Below are 18,217 nucleotides of genomic sequence, written 5' to 3'. Positions count from 1 at the left end.
TCCGCTAGGATCAACTGGGCGAAATGTTCCGGACTCTTAGTGGGTCAGTGGCAGGTGGACTCCCTGCCGGAGGAGATGAGAGCTTTTGAGTGGAGCACTAGACGTCTCCTCTATCTGGGAGTCTACCTGAGTCCTTCTGGGGAGACCTGGCTGGTGAACTGGCAGGACCTGGAGATGAAAGTCATGGCCCGGCTGGGGCGCTGGTCAGGCCTTCTCAGGGTGCTTTCCTATCGAGGCAGGGTGGTGGTCATAAACCAGCTGGTGGCCTCCATGTTGTGGTATCGGATGGTCACCTTGGCCCCTCCTGCCCCGTTTGTTGCGAGAATGCAGAGGAAATTAGTGGACTTCTTCTGGGGCAACAGGAAACACTGGGTCTCTGCAGCGGTCTTGAGTCTCCCAGTGGGAGAGGGCGGACAGTCGCTGGTGTGCGTACGTACGCGACTGGCGGCTCTCCGCCTCAGGACCCTGCAGAGATTCCTGGACGCCGAGCACCCTCCCAGGTGGCACGTGTTGGCGACTTTCTTCCTCCGGAGGGGCTGCTGTCTTCACGAAGACATGCGGCTACCACTGGCGGGCGTCAGCCGTACTGCTTTGCGGAATCTGCCCGACTTCTATCAGGACCTACTGAGAGTCTGGAACATGGTCGCCTCGGCCGGGAATCCCCTCCTCAGGCGGAGGGCGGGGTCCTGTCTGACCCTTGCCCTACCTCAGTGGATGTCAGTGCGGCTCAGTTGTGTGGACCGACTCAGGCCGAGCTGCTTGTCGGGCCCAGGCCCCGCGATCTTCTCCGGGAGCCGTGTCCACACAACTTGAGCCGTCTCCCATCGATACCCACAGTCCCATTCAGGGATGCAAGTAGGAGGTATTTGTATGGGCTGCTGCTCCACACCCTCCACTTCCTTGCCCTTGTCCACCGTCCTGACACACCATGGCGGTCGGTCTTTCCACCCGGAGGTGAGGCGGGTCCCCACTGGAAGTCCCTTTACGAGGGGGTTCTTCCCATGCACCTGGGGGATCTCGGCTGGAGGGTGCTGCACAGAGCGGTGCCCTGCAATAAGTTTTTTAGTTTGTACATGGATCTCCCACCCGCATGCCACTTCTGCGGGCTGGAGGAGACCGAGTATCACATGTACATGGAGTGTGTGAGGCTGCAGCCTCTTTTTGTGTATTTGCGTCAGCTGCTTCTCGCCTTCTGGCTGCATTTTAGCCCCACCCTGTTTATATATGGTCATCCAGTAAGGAAGGGGGCATGGAGGGATGAGGATGTCCTAGTCAACTTGCTCCTGGGGCTGGCGAAATCCGCCATCCGAGGGTCTTGGAAACGGGTGGCGGGAGGATCTCCCCGGGCAGAATGCCTCGCAATGTTTAGGGGGTATGTTCGTGACCAGGTAAATATTGAAAAAGAACACGCGCAGTCCACGGTGACCTTAGAGGAGTTTCGAGACCGTTGGGCTCCACAGGGTGTTAAATGCCATCGTGGATGGAGATGGGAACATTTTGGTGCAATGTCTATTTGTAGTGAAGTAATTGTGTTAGTCACTGTTTTGTATATATTGTATAGCATCAATATTTGTAATAAAGGAATTTTGTAAAAAAAAAATGTCAGACACAGAGTGAAACTTCCTCTACACTGTCCCATCACACACTCCCGGGGTCAGACACAGAGTGAAACTCCCTCCACACCGTCCCATCACACACTCCCGGGGTCAGACACAGAGTGAAGCTCCTTGCACACCGTCCCATCACACACTCCCGGGGTCAGACACAGAGTGAAGCTCCCTCCACACCATCCCATCACACACTCCCGGGGTCAGACACAGAGTGAAACTCCCTCTACACCGTCCCATCACACACTCCCGGGGTCAGACACAGAGTGAAGCTCCCTCCACACCGTCCCATCACACACTCCCGGGGTCAGACACAGGGTGAAGCTCCCTCCACACCATCCCATCACACACTCCCGGGGTCAGACACTGAGTGAAGCTCCCTCCACACCGTCCCATCACACACTCTCATCACACACTCCCGGGGTCAGACACAGAGTGAAACTCCCTCCACACCGTCCCATCACACACTCCCGGGGTCAGACACAGAGTGAAACTCCCTCTACACCGTCCCATCACACACTCCCGGGGTCAGACACAGAGTGAAACTCCCTCTACACTGTCCCATCACACACTCCCGGGGTCAGACACAGAGTGAAACTCCCTCTACACCGTCCCATCACACACTCCCGGGGTCAGACACAGAGTGAAACTCCCTCTACACTGTCCCATCACACACTCCCGGGGTCAGACACAGAGTGAAGCTCCCTCCACACCGTCCCATCACACACTCCCGGGGTCAGACACAGAGTGAAACTCCCTCCACACTGTCCCATCACACACTCCCGGAGTCAGACACAGAGTGAGTCTCTGAGGGAGAGGACTGTGTTGCTCTGGCTCTCTGGTCGGGGTTTGAATCCAGGTGCTGTTTGTCCTCTGAGCTGGCATCACGGGACTGAGTTTGCATCTGTGTGCATGACCGTGTTCAGAATATCTGCAGCTTTGGTTTTGGAGAACATTCTAAATATAGCCCAGGCCAGAACTGTCTCACACCTACATCAGCTCCTGGTCCAGGTGTTGAATTGTTAGAGTGGGATACAGAAATTTTCAACACATCTTCTAATCACAGCTTTAAAAAAAAAAAAAAAATTAGAGCTTTATAACACTTCAGGCCACATTGAGAGTATTGCATTCAGTTCTGGTCTCCACATTACAGGAAGGATCTGGAAGCTTTAGGGGGGGATCAGCAGGATGCTGCCCGGATTAGAGGATATGAGCTATAAGGAGAGGCTGGAGATATCGATGTAATGGTGGAGACTGACGGGAGGCCTGTTAGAAGTTTATCAGGTTGAAAATCAAAGCCAGAAGTGTCAAATACTAGTTGGACACAACTTTAAAGTCAGAGGGGCAAAGTTTAATGGCGATGTGCAGGGTAAGTTCTGTTTAAACAGAGTGCTGGGTGACAAGAATCTAATAGGGTAGAAGTATCCCTTGAGCCTAGAGGTACTTGCTATCGGGTTTCTGTGTCTTCTGATCGATGGGAGGGGGAGAAGAGAACATAAATCTGATGCGTGAGAGGTTAAAGGATTGGAGGTGGGGTATTAGCATGCATTGAACGTTGATATTACATTGAGGATAAGAGGGGAATAACTGGGTCCTCTTTGGGCTGTTACCAATGAATCCATTCCTCGCCCACAGTTATTTTTGATTTGTATAATATGTATAAGTTGGAAGATATCCAGGGAAGCAGGGAATGTCCCGTCACACTCCTGACCTGTGCCTTGTAATGTGTTGGATGTTGAGTGTATGGACTAACTCCACCCGGGGAAGCGGGGAATGTCCCGTCACACTCCTGACCAGTGCCTTGTAGATGGGGGAGAGGTAATGTGTTGGATGTTGAGTGTATGGACTAACTCCACCCAGGGACATGAACAGTGTCCCGTCACACTCCTGACCAGTGCCTTGTAGATGGGGGAGAGGTAATGTGTTGGATGTTGAGTGTATGGACTAACTCCACCCAGGGACATGAACAGTGTCCCGTCACACTCCTGACCAGTGCCTTGTAGATGGGGGAGAGGTAATGTGTTGGATGTTGAGTGTATGGACTAACTCCACCCAGGGACATGAACAGTGTCCCGTCACACTCCTGACCAGTGCCTTGTAGATGGGGGAGAGGTAATGTGTTGGATGTTGAGTGTATGGACTAACTCCACCCAGGGACATGAACAGTGTCCCGTCACACTCCTGACCAGTGCCTTGTAGATGGGAGAGAGGTAATGTGGTGGATGTTGAGTGTATGGACTAACTCCACCCAGGGACAAGAACAGTGTTCCGTCACATTCCGGACCTGTGCCTTGTAGATGGGGGAGAGGTAATGTGTTGGATGTTGAGTACATGGACTAACTCCACCCGGGGAAGCGGGGAATGTCCCGTCACATTCCGGACCTGTGCCTTGTAGATGGGGGAGAGGTAATGTGTTGGATGTTGAGTGTATGGACTAACTCCACCCAGGGACATGAACAGTGTCCCGTCACATTCCGGACCTGTGCCTTGTAGATGGGGGAGAGGTAATGTGTTGGATGTTGAGTGTATGGACTAACTCCACCCAGGGACATGAACAGTGTCCCGTCACATTCCGGACCTGTGCCTTGTAGATGGGGGAGAGGTAATGTGTTGGATGTTGAGTGTATGGACTAACTCCACCCAGGGACATGAACAGTGTCCCGTCACATTCCGGACCTGTGCCTTGTAGATGGGGGAGAGGTAATGTGTTGGATGTTGAGTGTATGGACTAACTCCACCCAGGGACATGAACAGTGTCCCGTCACATTCCGGACCTGTGCCTTGTAGATGGGGGAGAGGTAATGTGGCAGATGTTGAGTGTATGGACTAACTCCACCCAGGGAGTTGCAGAGTGTCCTGTCACACTCCTGACTTGTGCCTTGTAGATGGGGGAGAGGTAATGTGGTGGATGTTGAGTGTATGGACTAACTCCACCCAGGGACATGAACAGTGTCCCGTCACACTCCTGACCAGTGCCTTGTAGATGGGAGAGAGGTAATGTGTTGGATGTTGAGTGTATGGACTAACTCCACCCAGGGACATGAACAGTGTCCCGTCACACTCCTGACCAGTGCCTTGTAGATGGGAGAGAGGTAATGTGGTGGATGTTGAGTGTATGGACTAACTCCACCCAGGGACAAGAACAGTGTCCCGTCACATTCCGGACCTGTGCCTTGTAGATGGGGGAGAGGTAATGTGTTGGATGTTGAGTACATGGACTAACTCCACCCGGGGAAGCGGGGAATGTCCCGTCACATTCCGGACCTGTGCCTTGTAGATGGGGGAGAGGTAATGTGTTGGATGTTGAGTGTATGGACTAACTCCACCCAGGGACATGAACAGTGTCCCGTCACATTCCGGACCTGTGCCTTGTAGATGGGGGAGAGGTAATGTGTTGGATGTTGAGTGTATGGACTAACTCCACCCAGGGACATGAACAGTGTCCCGTCACATTCCGGACCTGTGCCTTGTAGATGGGGGAGAGGTAATGTGTTGGATGTCGAGTGTATGGACTAACTCCACCCAGGGACATGAACAGTGTCCCGTCACATTCCGGACCTGTGCCTTGTAGATGGGGGAGAGGTAATGTGTTGGATGTTGAGTGTATGGACTAACTCCACCCAAGGACATGAACAGTGTCCCGTCACATTCCGGACCTGTGCCTTGTAGATGGGGGAGAGGTAATGTGTCGGATGTTGAGTGTATGGACTAACTCCACCCAGGGACATGAACAGTGTCCCGTCACATTCCGGACCTGTGCCTTGTAGATGGGGGAGAGGTAATGTGTTGGATGTTGAGTGTATGGACTAACTCCACCCAGGGACATGAACAGTGTCCCGTCACATTCCGGACCTGTGCCTTGTAGATGGGGGAGAGGTAATGTGGCAGATGTTGAGTGTATGGACTAACTCCACCCAGGGAGTTGCAGAGTGTCCTGTCACACTCCTGACTTGTGCCTTGTAGATGGGGGAGAGGTAATGTGGTGGATGTTGAGTGTATGGACTAACTCCACCCAGGGACATGAACAGTGTCCCGTCACATTCCGGACCTGTGCCTTGTAGATGGGGGAGAGGTAATGTGTTGGATGTTGAGTGTATGGACTAACTCCACCCAGGGACATGAACAGTGTCCCGTCACATTCCGGACCTGTGCCTTGTAGATGGGGGAGAGGTAATGTGTTGGATGTTGAGTGTATGGACTAACTCCACCCAGGGACATGAACAGTGTCCCGTCACATTCCGGACCTGTGCCTTGTAGATGGGGGAGAGGTAATGTGTTGGATGTTGAGTGTATGGACTAACTCCACCCAGGGACATGAACAGTGTCCCGTCACATTCCGGACCTGTGCCTTGTAGATGGGGGAGAGGTAATGTGTTGGATGTTGAGTGTATGGACTAACTCCACCCAGGGACATGAACAGTGTCCCGTCACATTCCGGACCTGTGCCTTGTAGATGGGGGAGAGGTAATGTGTTGGATGTTGAGTGTATGGACTAACTCCACCCAGGGACATGAACAGTGTCCCGTCACATTCCGGACCTGTGCCTTGTAGATGGGGGAGAGGTAATGTGTTGGATGTTGAGTGTATGGACTAACTCCACCCAGGGACATGAACAGTGTCCCGTCACATTCCGGACCTGTGCCTTGTAGATGGGGGAGAGGTAATGTGTTGGATGTTGAGTGTATGGACTAACTCCACCCAGGGACATGAACAGTGTCCCGTCACACTCCTGACCAGTGCCTTGTAGATGGGAGAGAGGTAATGTGGTGGATGTTGAGTGTATGGACTAACTCCACCCAGGGACATGAACAGTGTCCCGTCACATTCCGGACCTGTGCCTTGTAGATGGGGGAGAGGTAATGTGGCAGATGTTGAGTGTATGGACTAACTCCACCCAGGGAGTTGCAGAGTGTCCTGTCACACTCCTGACTTGTGCCTTGTAGATGGGGGAGAGGTAATGTGGTGGATGTTGAGTGTATGGACTAACTCCACCCAGGGACATGAACAGTGTCCCGTCACATTCCGGACCTGTGCCTTGTAGATGGGGGAGAGGTAATGTGTTGGATGTTGAGTGTATGGACTAACTCCACCCAGGGACATGAACAGTGTCCCGTCACATTCCGGACCTGTGCCTTGTAGATGGGGGAGAGGTAATGTGTTGGATGTTGAGTGTATGGACTAACTCCACCCAGGGACATGAACAGTGTCCCGTCACATTCCGGACCTGTGCCTTGTAGATGGGGGAGAGGTAATGTGTTGGATGTTGAGTGTATGGACTAACTCCACCCAAGGACATGAACAGTGTCCCGTCACATTCCGGACCTGTGCCTTGTAGATGGGGGAGAGGTAATGTGTTGGATGTTGAGTGTATGGACTAACTCCACCCAGGGACATGAACAGTGTCCCGTCACATTCCGGACCTGTGCCTTGTAGATGGGGGAGAGGTAATGTGTTGGATGTTGAGTGTATGGACTAACTCCACCCAGGGACATGAACAGTGTCCCGTCACATTCCGGACCTGTGCCTTGTAGATGGGGGAGAGGTAATGTGGCAGATGTTGAGTGTATGGACTAACTCCACCCAGGGAGTTGCAGAGTGTCCTGTCACACTCCTGACTTGTGCCTTGTAGATGGGGGAGAGGTAATGTGGTGGATGTTGAGTGTATGGACTAACTCCACCCAGGGACATGAACAGTGTCCCGTCACATTCCGGACCTGTGCCTTGTAGATGGGGGAGAGGTAATGTGTTGGATGTTGAGTGTATGGACTAACTCCACCCAGGGACATGAACAGTGTCCCGTCACATTCCGGACCTGTGCCTTGTAGATGGGGGAGAGGTAATGTGTTGGATGTTGAGTGTATGGACTAACTCCACCCAGGGACATGAACAGTGTCCCGTCACATTCCGGACCTGTGCCTTGTAGATGGGGGAGAGGTAATGTGTTGGATGTTGAGTGTATGGACTAACTCCACCCAGGGACATGAACAGTGTCCCGTCACATTCCGGACCTGTGCCTTGTAGATGGGGGAGAGGTAATGTGTTGGATGTTGAGTGTATGGACTAACTCCACCCAGGGACATGAACAGTGTCCCGTCACATTCCGGACCTGTGCCTTGTAGATGGGGGAGAGGTAATGTGTTGGATGTTGAGTGTATGGACTAACTCCACCCAGGGACATGAACAGTGTCCCGTCACATTCCGGACCTGTGCCTTGTAGATGGGGGAGAGGTAATGTGTTGGATGTTGAGTGTATGGACTAACTCCACCCAGGGACATGAACAGTGTCCCGTCACATTCCGGACCTGTGCCTTGTAGATGGGGGAGAGGTAATGTGTTGGATGTTGAGTGTATGGACTAACTCCACCCAGGGACATGAACAGTGTCCCGTCACACTCCTGACCAGTGCCTTGTAGATGGGAGAGAGGTAATGTGGTGGATGTTGAGTGTATGGACTAACTCCACCCAGGGACATGAACAGTGTCCCGTCACATTCCGGACCTGTGCCTTGTAGATGGGGGAGAGGTAATGTGGCAGATGTTGAGTGTATGGACTAACTCCACCCAGGGAGTTGCAGAGTGTCCTGTCACACTCCTGACTTGTGCCTTGTAGATGGGGGAGAGGTAATGTGGTGGATGTTGAGTGTATGGACTAACTCCACCCAGGGACATGAACAGTGTCCCGTCACATTCCGGACCTGTGCCTTGTAGATGGGGGAGAGGTAATGTGTTGGATGTTGAGTGTATGGACTAACTCCACCCAGGGACATGAACAGTGTCCCGTCACATTCCGGACCTGTGCCTTGTAGATGGGGGAGAGGTAATGTGTTGGATGTTGAGTGTATGGACTAACTCCACCCAGGGACATGAACAGTGTCCCGTCACATTCCGGACCTGTGCCTTGTAGATGGGGGAGAGGTAATGTGTTGGATGTTGAGTGTATGGACTAACTCCACCCAGGGACATGAACAGTGTCCCGTCACATTCCGGACCTGTGCCTTGTAGATGGGGGAGAGGTAATGTGTTGGATGTTGAGTGTATGGACTAACTCCACCCAGGGACATGAACAGTGTCCCGTCACATTCCGGACCTGTGCCTTGTAGATGGGGGAGAGGTAATGTGTTGGATGTTGAGTGTATGGACTAACTCCACCCAGGGACATGAACAGTGTCCCGTCACACTCCTGACCAGTGCCTTGTAGATGGGAGAGAGGTAATGTGGTGGATGTTGAGTGTATGGACTAACTCCACCCAGGGACATGAACAGTGTCCCGTCACATTCCGGACCTGTGCCTTGTAGATGGGGGAGAGGTAATGTGGCAGATGTTGAGTGTATGGACTAACTCCACCCAGGGAGTTGCAGAGTGTCCTGTCACACTCCTGACTTGTGCCTTGTAGATGGGGGAGAGGTAATGTGGTGGATGTTGAGTGTATGGACTAACTCCACCCAGGGACATGAACAGTGTCCCGTCACATTCCGGACCTGTGCCTTGTAGATGGGGGAGAGGTAATGTGTTGGATGTTGAGTGTATGGACTAACTCCACCCAGGGACATGAACAGTGTCCCGTCACATTCCGGACCTGTGCCTTGTAGATGGGGGAGAGGTAATGTGTTGGATGTTGAGTGTATGGACTAACTCCACCCAGGGACATGAACAGTGTCCCGTCACATTCCGGACCTGTGCCTTGTAGATGGGGGAGAGGTAATGTGTTGGATGTTGAGTGTATGGACTAACTCCACCCAGGGACATGAACAGTGTCCCGTCACATTCCGGACCTGTGCCTTGTAGATGGGGGAGAGGTAATGTGTTGGATGTTGAGTGTATGGACTAACTCCACCCAGGGACATGAACAGTGTCCCGTCACATTCCGGACCTGTGCCTTGTAGATGGGGGAGAGGTAATGTGTTGGATGTTGAGTGTATGGACTAACTCCACCCAGGGACATGAACAGTGTCCCGTCACACTCCTGACCAGTGCCTTGTAGATGGGAGAGAGGTAATGTGGTGGATGTTGAGTGTATGGACTAACTCCACCCAGGGACATGAACAGTGTCCCGTCACATTCCGGACCTGTGCCTTGAAGATGGGGGAGAGGTAATGTGGCAGATGTTGAGTGTATGGACTAACTCCACCCAGGGAGTTGCAGAGTGTCCTGTCACACTCCTGACTTGTGCCTTGTAGACAGGCGAGAGACTTTCAGATGTTGAGAGGCGAGGCTCTCACTGGAAGACTGCCCAGCCTCTGACCCCTGGGTTGTTGATGCTGAGGGACCGGGTGTTGGGTTGTCAAGGCCTTAGCCAGCACGAAACACAGCCAGCTTTCAGGCTTGGGTCGTTGTGACGTTGGAAGCCCAGTGATGCAGCAGGTGGAGCTTTCAGCTCATGCTGCAGAGAGCCGGTTTCAATCCCCACCTCGGATGCTGCGTGTGTGGAGCTTGCGTGTTTTCCCTCTGACCACGAGGGTTCTCCCCCCCCCCGGTGCTCTGGTTCCCTCCCATGTCCCAATGACATGTGGGATTAATGGACCACTGTATGTCTCCCTGCTGATGTGTGGCTGGGGCTGGAATCTGGAATGGGATAATGTGAGGAGAGAGGAATGGGAGTAAATAGGGTTGGGGATGGATGGTAGGCATGCTTTGGATGGGCCGAACGACCTGGTTTCCTGCTGTACAATACCCAAACTGCATCCCATCTTGTGACTGGATGTTGCAGTAACATCCGCACAAACTGGGAATATGTTCCCAGGTTTCTAAAGCTCCCTGACTGGAGGGAGGTGGGTGGGAGCAGGAGAGAGACAGAGGGAAGATCAGTGATGGAGGGGGAATGAGGAGCTGATTGATTCATTATGTTCCCAGTTTTTATTTTATTTGGAGGAAATGGGCCCTCCTGGCCCAGTGAAGCCTTGCCACACAACCATCCCCAGGTAAACTGTGGCCCTGCTCCGTGGCTGAGGGGTGAAGAGTTGTTGGGGATGTGAGGAGAATGAAGAGAGTGGAACTGACTGGTTGGCACGAAGGGCCTCGAACTTTCCCTGACTCTGCTTGCCTTCTGTCCCACAGTGCCGGACGCGCCGGTGATCGACACGCAGCGCACCTACGCCTACGACCAGATCTACCTCTGCTGGCGGCTGCCGCGAGACTCTGCGGCGGCCTGGCACTACGATGTGGAGTACCGGCAGGCCGACCTTCCGGCCAAGGATCCCCGGAGCCGCTGGCAGCGCATTGAGGAGGTGCGGGGCACGGGGGCCGTGGTGGGGCACCTGGACACCGATCACGTCTACGCACTCCGGGTGCGCGGCTTCAACAAGGCTGGCCACGGAGAGTACAGCGAGGAGATCTACCTGCGCAGCCCGCCTGCACCAGGTGAGCCGATAGTTGGACTGAGGCAACCGGTCTCTGACACCGTCTGCACCGTCCCTTCCCACACTCCCGGGGTCAGACACAGAGTGAAACTCCCTCCACGCCGTCCCATCACACACTCCCGGGGTCAGACACAGAGTGAAACTCCCTCTACACCGTCCCATCACACACTCCCGGGCTCAGACAGAGTGAAACTCCCTCCACACTGTCCCATCACACACTCCCGGGGTCAGACACAGAGTGAAGCTCCCTCTACACTGTCCCATCATACACTCCCGGAATCAGACACAGAGTGAAACTCCCTCCACACCGTCCCTTCCCACACTCCCGGGGTCAGACAGAGTGAAACTCCCTCCACACCGTCCCATCACACACTCCCGGGGTCAGACACAGAGTGAAACTCCCTCCACACCGTCCCATCACACACTCCCGGGGTCAGACACAGAGTGAAACTCCCTCCACACCGTCCCATCACACACTCCCGGGGTCAGACACAGAGTGAAACTCCCTCCACACCGTCCCTTCCCACACTCCCGGAATCAGACACAGAGTGAAACTCCCTCCACACCGTCCCTTCCCACACTCCCGGGGTCAGACAGAGTGAAACTCCCTCCACACCGTCCCATCACACACTCCCGGGGTCAGACACAGAGTGAAACTCCCTCTACACTGTCCCATCACACACTCCCGGGGTCAGACACAGAGTGAAACTCCTCTACACCGTCCCATCACACACTCCCGGGGTCAGACACAGAGTGAAGCTCCCTCCACACCATCCCATCACACACTCCCGGGGTCAGACAGAGTGAAACTCCCTCCACACCGTCCCATCACACACTCCCGGGGTCAGACACAGAGTGAAACTCCCTCCACACCGTCCCATCACACACTCCCGGGGTCAGACACAGAGTGAAACTCCCTCCACACCGTCCCATCACACACTCCCGGGCTCAGACACAGAGTGAAACTCCCTCCACACCGTCCCATCACACACTCCCGGGGTCAGACACAGAGTGAATCTCCCTCCACACCGTCCCTTCCCACACTCCCGGAATCAGACACAGAGTGAAACTCCCTCCACACCGTCCCTTCCCACACTCCCGGGGTCAGACAGAGTGAAACTCCCTCCACACCGTCCCATCACACACTCCCGGGGTCAGACACAGAGTGAAACTCCCTCTACACTGTCCCATCACACACTCCCGGGGTCAGACACAGAGTGAAACTCCTCTACACCGTCCCATCACACACTCCCGGGGTCAGACACAGAGTGAAGCTCCCTCCACACCGTCCCATCACACACTCCCGGGGTCAGACACAGAGTGAAGCTCCCTCCACACCGTCCCATCACACACTCCCGGGGTCAGACACAGAGTGAAACTCCCTCTACACCGTCCCATCACACACTCCCGGGGTCAGACACAGAGTGAAACTCTCTCTACACCGTCCCATCACACACTCCCGGGGTCAGACACAGAGTGAAACTCTCTCTACACCGTCCCATCACACACTCCCGGGGTCAGACACAGAGTGAAACTCTCTCTACACCGTCCCATCACACACTCCCGGGGTCAGACACAGAGTGAAACTCCCTCTACACCGTCCCATCACACTCTCCCGGGGTCAGACACAGAGTCAAACTCCCTCCACACCGTCCCATCACACACTCCCGGGGTCAGACACAGAGTGAAACTCTCTCCACACCGTCCCATCACACACTCCCGGGGTCAGACACAGAGTGAAACTCCCTCTACACCGTCCCATCACACACTCCCGGGGTCAGACACAGAGTGAAACTCCCTCCACACCGTCCCATCGCACACTCCCTGGATCAGACACAGAGTGAAACTCCCTCCACACCGTCCCATCGCACACTCCCGGGGTCAGACACAGAGTGGAGCTGTTCTGATTGCGCTGGGAATAATTGAGGAAAAATTGCTGTATTAAGGTCGTGAGTTACTTGGGGTTGGTTTGAAACGTCTCTTGGACATCTAAGTGAGTGGCTGGTTTAGTGTGGAAGCTTTGTTTGGAGTTTTTCTGCCAGTTTGGACGGGGTCCGTTGACGGCTACGAACTGTGTAGCACCCTGCTGTGGCCGCTGGCAACTCGCCAGGAAGCTGGGTCGCTCCAAAAACCGGAGACAAACACCGTTGTTCCCCCACTGACATCGGGACAACCTCCTTCCATCTCTATCGTCCGGATTCTCGTTCGGTGTAGGAGCCGAAACATCGTTTGAGACGTCTCTACCTCTCACGGCCTGGAGTTTCTGCAGGACTAACGGAGCCTTTCCTGGTTGTTGGAATTTAGTACAAACTTTTCCAGCCAGTTACTCAACTCGCTCCAGGACTTTATAAGCAGCAGCACCACCGTATCATTCTCGATTCGGACACAGAAGCAACATGCCGGACCGGTCTACAGGGAGTCGCAGGCCTTCGGGGAGTTATGCAAAGGCGGCTGCCTCTCCAGCCTCGGACAACGCCCTGTTTCGGTCGGTGAAAGTTGAACGCGGGGTGCAATGTATTTTGCGAACTGGAACTACCCTGGAAAAGTGCGCGGAGGCTATGGAGGACTTGTTGGGGAAAGATGGTGTTTTGGCCACTGAGAAAGAGTGCGGGAAGGCAGTGTTTTACCTGAGGAATGATGAGTTGGTGCATCGGGCCCTCAGTAGAGGGATCATGGTGGAAAACATCTTTTTACAGATGGAGCTGGTGACAGCCCCCACATAACGCATCGTCCTCGGTCATGTAAAGCCTTTCATCCCCAACGAGGACCTGCTTCCCGCACTAGCCCGTTTGGGGCAAGTATGGTCAGAAATAACCGCCATCAGGCACAAATTCAGGAGACGCACCCTCTGTACCGTAATCTCTTTCCGGCGACAGGTATTCATGAAGCTGGAAAAGGAGGACGAAGTTGAGGGCCGGTTTACTGTCCGGCATGAGGGGGTAGATTATCAGGTGTATTGGAGCTCTGAGCACCCACGGTGCCATGCGTGCGGGGAGGTGGGACACTTTCGGAGGGATTGTCCGAACACCCGAAAACCCAGGGAGTCCACTTCGGGAACTAGTGCCCCAGCTACCTCTGCCCCTGATCCCATTCCTGCTCCTACACCTGTGCCGGCCCCTGCTCCTGCCCCTGACCCTGTCTCTAACCCTGTCCCTATTCCTATGTCTGTTCCAGTCTCTGCTCCTACCCCTGTGGTTCAGGCGAGTGTTCCTGAGGCTACGTGCAGGGAGGTTCAGGCAAGGGACGGGGTGGAGCCTGTGCGGGGAAGGAAAGTGAGGAAGAAATCGAAACACATGAAGAAGTCGGCCCCCGAGACCGCAGAGCTCACGCCCATTTGCCCTGAAGTGGAGCGGGAGGCTTGGGGAAGTGCACAGTTGGACGGGGTGATGGAAGCGGAGAGTAACGCTCCATCGGTGAATCCCGCACCTGTGTGCTCCTCCGGCTTGAAGAGGAGAAGGGAATGTTCCCCCAAGAGGGCCGAGAATGTAGATGAGGGGGAGTCCCAGAAAGGGGTGGGAATCCGGGTGGAAGTTGTGTCTAACCCTGAATCCCCAGATGTAGCCACCAGTCCTGTGGTGGGTGGTGTGGTTGTGCAGGAAGCTAGTGCTGGGCCTGTTTGCACAACTAAAACAGACCTGGAGCCCTCCACCCGGGACTTAGCAGTATGTGCCTCCCTGGAGGCAAATGTATTAAATAGGACAAGCGGAGAGGAGACCAAGCTCTCTCACTGTCAGCATCAGGCTGCCGGTGAATCCCTTGGACCAGAGCTGCTGGGGTCCCCTTCATGCCTGTCTCCTGGGGAGGGTGATATACCCTGCATGCCGACCCCATCAACTAATGGCCTGCAGGGAGTCCCTGGGGATTTTCCCTCCATCGTCGCAACTGCGGATAAGACTGATGCGACGGTGGAGCGGGAAGATATGAGGGAGGTACCCGCTGTGCAGTGTGGGTTACAAGTGTAGCCACCTTATACACCACATGAGGAGGAAGATGGGGGATCTGTCTGCAGTGAGGGGTTGGAGGGAGATTCTTTTGATAGCAAGACAATGGACATCCTCACCCCTCCTGAAAAATCCCCATTGATACCTGTGGAGGAGATCAGAGAGTTTATTCACTCCTCCGTGGGTGCAAAGCATCGGCCTAAACTACCTTCGCTTCGCTGGCCTAGCGTGCCGAGGCTGGTGAAGTCCCTGCGAGTCATTCTCAGACGGAAGGGGCAGGGGAAAGGGAAGGGGAGGAAGAATGCTGTGTCAGGGAATGACAGACGGCAGCTGAAATCCTTCCTGGATGACCTGGTGAGGGACATCAGGGTGAAAAGCAGCCTCGCTCCTTCGGGAGATGGTGGGTCACAGGGTAGTGATGGTAGCAGTCGGACCCGGAAAGCAAAGAATATTCTTGGTTTTCTTCGGGATAGTGTGGCTGAGGGCGCCACCGCTCTCAGCGGGAAGGGGACTGGTGCTGAGGCCTAGTGTGCTCCCGACATGAAACTTACCATAGCTAGTCTTAATGTAAATGGTAGCAGGGGCTCTCTCCGCAGATATAACAATCTCTCAGTCCTCAGGGATGGGAGATACGCGGTGAGTTTCCTGCAGGAAACCCATACCATCACAGGGGACGAGTCCGCTTGGCTCCTGGAGTGGCAGGGCGGGGTCTACATGAGTCACCTTAGCTCCAACTCTAGCGGGGTGGCGATTCTGATGGCCCCAACCTTTCAGCCAGAAATCGTAGGAGTCCAAGATGTTGTGCCCAGCCGTCTGCTCCACCTGGCTGTGCGCCTGGATGGAGTACCGCTGCATTTTGTCAACGTGTATGCTCCGAGGCGCGGGGTGATGCAGACGCGTCTATTCTGTCAGCTGTCCACCTTGCTGAGTTCCATCGATCCTGGGGACTGCATCATCCTCGGGGGAGACTTCAACTGTACCCTCGAGGTGGAGGACCGCTCGGGCCTCCAACGCGACCCTGCATCGGCGAAAAAGTTAAAGGAGCTAGTCGGCTCCTTTGACTTGGTGGACAGCTGGCGGAATCTTCACCCCGACTCTAGCGCCTTCTCCAGAAGGTCTAGAGAGGGGGGTTCCCAGATAGAACACCTGTATATCTCTCGGGCTTATGTCTCCCGCGTGTCGGCATCCTCCATGCGGCCGGTGTCGTGCTCGGATCATCACCTTGTGTGGATGGAATTTCCTCCTCTGCACCCTCGGGTGGGATCCGGGTATTGGCATTTTAACAACCGGCTGCTGGAGGACAGCCGATTCCGGGATTCATTCCGAGCGTTCTAGGCCACCTGGAGAGAGAGACGGAGAGAGTTCAGCTCTCTATGGCTGTGGTGGGATGTGCGCAAGGCCCACATCCGGTTTTTATGTCGGGAGTACACTAGGGGGTCGACAAAGAGGCGGGGCTCTGAGATTGAGCGGCTTGAGAGAGCGTTGCTTGACCTAGAGTCCCGTCTTGGTCCGACCGGTGGAGACCAACAGCTGTGGCAGGAATACCAGGAGAAGAAGGACGCACTAAGGAATCTGCAGCTTCAGCAGTCCCGAGGTGCATATGTGAGGTCGCGGATCCAAATGCTGCAAGATTTGGACCGCAGCTCACCCTTCTACTCGTTGGAGAAGTGGCGGGGAGTTCAAAAGCAGCTGGTGGAGCTACTGGCTGCTGACGGCTCCTCCATCACGGACCCCGACGAAATTATCAAAGAAGTCCGCTCATTCTATCGGTCCTTATTCTCACCAGATCCGTCAAATGTGGGGGCGTGCAGTGAGGTCTGGGAAGATTTGCCAAAGGTCAGCCCAGAGGACGCAGCGCGTCTGGACGCTCCCCTGACTCGGGAGGAGCTGTCTACTGCCCTTCGGCAACTCCGGAGGGGTAAATCCCCTGGCTAAGATGGTCTGAGTGTAGAGTTCTATCAGGCTTTTTGGGATGTCCTGGGGGTTGATTACAGCCTTGTTCCAGGGGAGAGCCTAGCCACCGGGGAAATGCCCCTCTCATGGCGGAAAGCTGTTGTGGTCCTACTGCCCAAGAAGGGAGACCTTCGCCTGCTAAAGAACTGGCGCCCGGTCTCCCTCTTGTGCGCGGACTACAAGATCTTCGCCCGGGCAATGGCCAACCATCTTGGTTCAGTACTGAGACAGGTGATTCATCCTGACCAATCTTACACGGTCCCGGGCCGCTCCATCCAGGATAATGTCCACCTAGTACAGGACCTGATCCACCTTCAGCAGGAGACTGGGTCCCGAGCAGCGTTTCTTTCTCTTGACCAGGAGAAGGCGTTTGACCGGGTAGACCACAATTTCCTGGTGGGCACTCTGCAGGCCTTTGGGCTCGGACCACACTTTGTGGCCCGAGTTCGGCTCCTATACTCTGCCGCAGAGTGCCTTGTTAAGGTCAATGGATCACTGGCAGCGCCCATTCCCTTCAGGAGAGGAGTGTGTCAAGGGTGCCCCATGTCCGGTCAATTGTATGCGATCACCTTGGCCCCTCCTGCCCCGTTTGTTGCGAGAATGCAGAGGAAGTTAGTGGACTTCTTCTGGGGCAACAGGAAACACTGGGTCTCTGCAGCAGTCTTGAATCTCCCAGTGGGAGAGGGCGGACAGTCGCTGGTGTGCGTTCGAACGCGACTGGCGGCTCTCCGCCTCAGGATTCTGCAGAGATTCCTGGACGCCGAGCACCCTCCCAGGTGGCACGTGTTGGCGACTTTCTTCCTCCGGAGGGGCTGCTGTCTTCACGAAGATATGCGGCTACCACCGGCGGGCGTCAGCCATATTGCTTTGCGGAGTCTGCCCGGCTTCTATCAGGACCTACTGAGAGTCTGGAACATGGTCGCCTCAGGCCGGGAATCCCCTCCCCAGGCGGAGGGCGGGGTCCTGTCTGACCCTTGCCCTACCTCAGTGGATGTCAGTGCGGCTCAGTTGTGTGGACCGACTCAGGCCGAGCTGCTTGTCAGGCCCAGGCCCCGCAATCTTCTCCGGGAGCCGTGTCCACACAACTTGAGCCGTCTCTCATCGATACCCACAGTCCCATTCAGGGATGCAAGTAGGAGGTATTTGTATGGGCTGCTGCTCCACACCCTCCACTTCCTTGCCCTTGTCCACCGTCCCGACACACCATGGCGGTCGGTCTTTCCATCCGGAGGTGAGGAGGGTCCCCACTGGAAGTCCCTTTACGAGGGGGTTCTTCCCATGCACCTGGGGGATCTCGGCTGGAGGGTGCTGCACAGAGCGGTGCCCTGCAATAAGTTTTTTAGTTTGTACATGGATCTCC

General features: G+C 54.8%; 1 protein-coding gene across 1 annotated transcript in view; it reads left to right on the top strand.

Annotated features, from left to right (window-relative positions):
• LOC140735792 (tripartite motif-containing protein 46-like) overlaps nucleotides 1-18,217 on the top strand; it is a 96,947-nt gene that overhangs the window by 62,303 nt on the left and 16,427 nt on the right. Inside the window, 1 exon segment of the mRNA XM_073061272.1 lies at nucleotides 10,662-10,964. Coding sequence (XP_072917373.1) covers nucleotides 10,662-10,964 — 303 coding nt within the window.

The sequence above is a fragment of the Hemitrygon akajei genome, chromosome 11 (genome assembly GCF_048418815.1).
Source record: "Hemitrygon akajei chromosome 11, sHemAka1.3, whole genome shotgun sequence".
NCBI lineage: Eukaryota > Metazoa > Chordata > Chondrichthyes > Myliobatiformes > Dasyatidae > Hemitrygon > Hemitrygon akajei.
The sequence above is the reverse complement of the archived record's forward strand: the minus strand, read 5'-3'. Positions and strand labels throughout refer to the sequence as shown.